The sequence below is a fragment of the Aethalodelphis obliquidens genome, unplaced genomic scaffold, assembly GCF_003676395.1.
Source record: "Aethalodelphis obliquidens isolate GAN/ISIS:26980383/991018 unplaced genomic scaffold, ASM367639v1 scaffold51, whole genome shotgun sequence".
NCBI classification, from domain to species: domain Eukaryota; kingdom Metazoa; phylum Chordata; class Mammalia; order Artiodactyla; family Delphinidae; genus Aethalodelphis; species Aethalodelphis obliquidens.
In genome coordinates, this window is record NW_020837995.1 from 2,718,142 (window position 1) to 2,723,608 (window position 5,467).

Below are 5,467 nucleotides of genomic sequence, written 5' to 3' on the forward strand. Positions count from 1 at the left end.
AATCATATATCAACAATATCCATGGCATTCCCAGGACCCCCAAAGCAGATAGCTGTTTTAGGAAATTATAGACTCAGACAAAATTATACAAAATCATTGCACAGGAAATAGTATTTTCTGGGTGTGTGTTTTGACAAAACTCAGAGAAAGAACTCATGTTTTTCCTTAGGACCCACTCCTGTGGGCAAACACTTGAAGTGCTCTTTTGTGTTCAGACTAAATTGACCATGCTACTGCTTTAGGGCTCCACCTCGGTGGAGAAAGAGAGCATTCAGAATCAGAGGGATACAAAGCAAGGCATGGAAATAAGGCACCTGCTCTTAAGAGCTGCTCATCACCACCTCATAAGAGCGAGATTCCAATTCTCTCTATAAGTAAATCACTAAACAAAAAAAGTGTCACTTTCTAATAAAAGTATTACAATCATATTGCCAGAAACTTAGAGGAATTCAGGTGGGAAATGGTCTTATCACCCTAAAACAGTTAAATTAACATCTGTTATATTAAAAAACTTTTTTTAAAGTTATTGACATAAACTCTTAACATCAGTACCTCTTTTGGCTCCCTTGGGCTTATCTGACATCATCCCTAAGAATCAAATCAGATCTTTTAGGTCCTATATTTTGAAGATCTTTTACAAATACTGGCTGGCAGTGGCTCAGAGGCAGCCAGCTGGGGACACAATTTCCCAAAGATCAGTTTGGGAGAAGACATGGGGTCTGGGTTCTAATCTTTTTTTTAGTGATAATGCTAGATGCTCCTTCATTCACTTACTAAATATTAATGTGCCAGATTTTGTGCTAGATGCTAGGGCTACAGCTGTGAATTAGATAAGGTCCCTGACCTCACAGGACTTATATTCTCATGTGTATGTATGTATCTATATACTGTGTAGCATAAGAAGAAAGGGAAAACAGAAGGAGGAAGTAGAGTTTCTTCAATATGCATTAATTATTTTACTGCTAATGGAAACTGCAAACTGGCAGAACACAGTAAATACCTTCAATGCTCTGTGGGCCCACAAGGTTCATGGCCTGGTGAGCTGGATACTCTACCCGTGGCCTGGCAATGCCCAGCTGCTCCATCACACCATGGAGCAGCCTCTGGATATCTGTTTCTGAGACCCGGTCAGGGGTTCTCGGGCTATAAGCAGCTGTTGCAGTCCATCCAAATGTCAGCCAAAACACTAGGCCAGACAGCATGGTAGAAACCATCCTGGCAACCATTTTTAACCTGCAGAAAAAAGACCAAACATATATCGATTGGCCACAACTGGCAATTGTGATGATGTAATCATGTAATCACTCCAGGGAGTGATTCAAGGACCTCCCAGGAAGGGACTGCAATGAAAAATTCTTAAGGATTTGCTTAGGCCTTATGTGTCCACCCTAGCCAGGACATCAGCTGTGAGAAGGTATTAAAGAAACAGAACAGTCTGTCTGAGATAGCCAGTTCCCTCTGTCCTCACATTCTTGGGAAGACTAGACTATAATGGCACTTCTCACTCATTTTTTATTGTCCTTACAGCTCCCTGGAAGCTCTGCATTATGCCTACCCCACCACTCTCTCCCTCCCTTAAACCAACAAAAACAAACAACAAAAAAATTTGCCTCAATTTTGAGGAAGGGAGAGGGAGGGTGACATCTTGACTTTTCTAGTCCTGGTGAAGAAAAGGCTCAGGGGAAGGAGTTGGAAGACACAAATGGTAAAGAAGCATAGAAAGCTTAGGAGTGGTACAAGGGAACATCAATACACACAGCTCAGGCCTGCCCTCTAATCTGGGAAGGATTCTTGCTGCACCACATGCTAGCAGGGCGAACTTGGGCAAATGCCTCAACTTCCTTCTCTGCAAAAAGGGATGAGAAAAGCATCCGTCTTATAGGGTTACTCTGAGGTTAAGTGTGAGGGCACATGTAAGAGGACTGAAAACAATGCCAGACACACAGCCCCCCAGATTGCTATTATTATGTTGGCAATATTGCCTTACTGTTCCAGAGGTTCGAATTTGGGGAATCGAAGGGTGATGAGAGAGAAAACAGAACAGGTGAAGGAGACTGGAGAAACCTAGTCTGGGGAGTCAACCTGTCCTGAATGTTGGCTTCCACGCAACCAGAAGCCTGCAGAACAAGAGAACAAATATTCACGCAAATTCCCTCTGCAGCTGCTGAACGTTAGGGTGGAGACTGCAGGCAGTGGCCATGCAAAACCTCTTTTGACCATCCTTCTATGGGCGCGGGGGGGGGGGGGGGGAGAAGGTGGTGGCGGCATGCATTTCTTCCCTGAAACTGAAATATTCATTATCCCCAATATCTACTTCTGTAAAGGAAAGAATTTTTAAAAAGCCACTCAGATGTAAAACCCTGTACTACAAAGAGCTGAGACAGCAAAGCCCGCAAAATCTGACGAAAAAGGCCAGAGGCAGACACCAGCCTCTCCGGCCATCTCCATCTTTCCCTCCTCCGCTCTGAATGCAGGATGTCTTTGTTTCATTTACACCCCCAGCCAACAGCGTTCTGACTTGATCTCCTTCCTCGGTACTCTTTCCCTCTTATTTAGAGCCGAACCTCCGGTTCCCCCACCCATCCTTTGTCTGCCCCCAGCCTCCAGCTCAAGGATTTCAGCCTGACGCCCTCCCCCACTCCCGATCGTGAAGAGCCCGTTGGTCTGGGTGGGCGTCAGGAGGTCGAGCCGGCCTCAGCGCAGCACTCACCGAGCGGCAGCCGGAGGAGCCTGCTGCGGTCTGGGCCTCGGTGGGGGTCGGGCGCGAAGCCGGGAGATCTGGGTCTCTGGTGCGTCACCTCCCTCCTCGTCTTAGCCCCGCCCCGTCCCTCCTCCAGCAGGTGGAGGTCGCCTGGCCAGGACTCCCCAGAACTCAAACTCAGATGCTGGGGCCTTCCGTCCACGCATTCCACATACACATCTCACAGAGACCCTCTTCCTCTATCGACCCCTGTGTAAGTAATTAACCTTTCCTCAAGCAATTATCCAAACAGTGTGCCAGATCGCCTCGCCATTTCTGTCTTCCGTTCTCAATAGCACACCTTCCAGTTTTTTAGAAGTGTTTTAGCTTGAAGAGAAAAGCAGCACTGGGGCAATAGAAGAGACAAAAGTTGAAGAGGCCTTAAGAGCTTTTAATGATGGCAATGATTAGGTAAATCATGAGTGCTTTCAGAAGCCTCTTCATTGAGCAGGAAACCTATGGGGATATTTAATACAAGCTGATAGAAATTTCTGTTAAAGTGATAAACCAAAACCACGTGAAAACCGCTAGGAATATTAGTTCTGAGAGCTACTTCTAAACTTCCACACCAACTATCAAGTAAGATTCCTTTTGCCGGAAGAGAAACCATACTCCCTGCACATTGCGGAAATGTATCCAGGTAGATCCAGAATACCTTCTGTAAAAGATTTATAGGGCAACTTTAACATTTGAATTTTGTTCAAACACAAGAATTGAAATGGAAAACCATACAATGAATATAAGTACTTAAATTTCTTTCGTCAAGACTGAGGATTGAGGGACTTCCCTGGCGGTCCAGCAGTTAAGACTCCCCCTTCCAATGCAGAGGCTGCGGGGTTCAATCCCTGGTTGGGGAGCCAAGATCCCACACGTCTCTGTGGCCAAAAAACCAAAACATAAAACAGAAGCAATATTGTAACAAATTCAACAAAAGACTTTAAAAATGGTCCACATCAAAGAAAAAATCTTTAAAAAAAAAAAAAAAAAGACTGGGGATGAGTAAAGTACCTGGAGGTCCAAGAATAAGTACCTTGAGGAGGTTAGAATCCAGAACTCTGTACATACCCCAGCTCTGTTCCCCAGATCCGTTATCATCTACAGCAATTTTATGCAATGAAGAGGGGGCCTGCAAAATTCATCCATGGCCTTTTGGTTTGAAGCCAACCTCCTTCCTGGCACCTTTTCTTCCATGGATGCTCTTCGGTTTCCAGCTTTTTGTTTCAGTGCATGCTAAATCAGCTGGACAAATATTGTCTATTGGTTCTAGGCTCAAAAGACCATGCTGGGGTTTAATATTTATTATTCACACATACTGAAGTTTTATTCAATTCTGAATTTTACATTAATGTTGTTTCACTGTTATCTTCATTTTGTGCTTGGAAAAATGGAGAAGCCGTTATTACAATTTACCGCCTTCGTGCTGAATGGAAATTTGACTGAAATACACTAAATTGTTTATGCTTCATATGAAATTTGATTTTCTAAAAACATCTATTATATGTCCTGGGCTTGATGATTTTCAAAATCCTATATCAAGTTTTTAGTGATTTTAGAATATTGCCAAGCAGTCTATTAAGTTCTATGTATAACTGTATTGTTTGTTGCTCATAATAATCAAATTAATATTAATTTATTTACTTGTAAGAACAAAGTAAAAATAGTTTTTGGAGTTACTACACATGTCCAGACATTTTAACTTCGTTAAGTATGTTTGTATATCATTTGATCAAATATCCCCATGAGATTGGTAACATTATCTCTATTTTTTATAAGAAAAAAATAAAAGCAGGAATATTAAATCAAGTCTAAAACTCAGCTTTCACAACTCTCCAATTACCTCATCTCCAAGGTTTGCACCTTCATAATCCTTTAATCTGTATTGAAGCTTTCAGCTAACAAAAAATGGGAGTGATATATATGGGTAGTTTTCTTTTTAAAATAAATATCTTTCATTATTGATTAATGATTAATCTCTCAGAAAATCCACTAATTCAGGTGATTTGTACAGTTAATTTCCTATGACTTCTTATTGAATTAGTCTTCCAATTCAACATTTCACCTACCCCCATGGATATAAAAGGACACTGATGTATTTTTAAAACTTTAAAAGCAAAGTTTAAAAAAACTGCTTTGAACCAGACAACAAACATCTCAGAATTTATAAATATTTTCTATATCCACTTACTCTTATACCATAAACATCTGAAATGCATACCCAGTCTACATTAAAAACCTGTTTTCATGTCAGATAAACATGATCTTTATATCTACAGATTTTTAGTCTTTATATAAGTAAATACTTACTAATTCTGAGAAAGGGTCGATTCCTAGGTAGTGAATATAGAAACAGGAAATAGCTTTGAAATAAAACAGATGTACTGCTATTAGGGAGAACTTGGTAAAGCAAACCTCTGATGACTTTAAATTCCTCACACAAATTCATGCTGCCTGGTTGCTCCGAATGGTGTGCAGTGTGGTTCTATTCTGCCCCAAGCTTGAATGTGGCACCCTAACAACTGACCTGCAAAACTGTCTTTAGTGGTTGAGTCTGCATGCATATTCCTTCCTCTAAAACTCAGAGAATACCCTCTACTGTTGATATTATTCTTTCCTTAAAGTTTTGTTATTTCTAATAATTTAAAATATAAATTTAGATAGATTTGCTTGACAATTTGGGTCAAATTCTAAAAGGTTATTTTGAATTTCATTAGAGTCTCAGGCAAGTCA

At 41.2% G+C, this 5,467-nt stretch overlaps 1 protein-coding gene across 2 annotated transcripts in view; it reads right to left on the reverse strand.

Annotated features, from left to right (window-relative positions):
- SCG5 (secretogranin V) overlaps nt 1-3,603 on the reverse strand; it is a 55,166-nt gene extending 51,563 nt beyond the window's left edge. Inside the window, exon 1 of one of the 2 annotated variants that reach the window (XM_027083798.1) lies at nt 1,001-3,603. In XM_027083798.1, coding sequence (XP_026939599.1) covers nt 1,001-1,226 — 226 coding nt within the window. In that variant the 5' untranslated portion in view covers nt 1,227-3,603. The remainder of the gene's footprint in view (nt 1-1,000) is intronic. The other variant, XM_027083797.1, reaches the window with a different exon arrangement.
- Between the last annotated feature and the right edge of the window lie 1,864 nt (nt 3,604-5,467).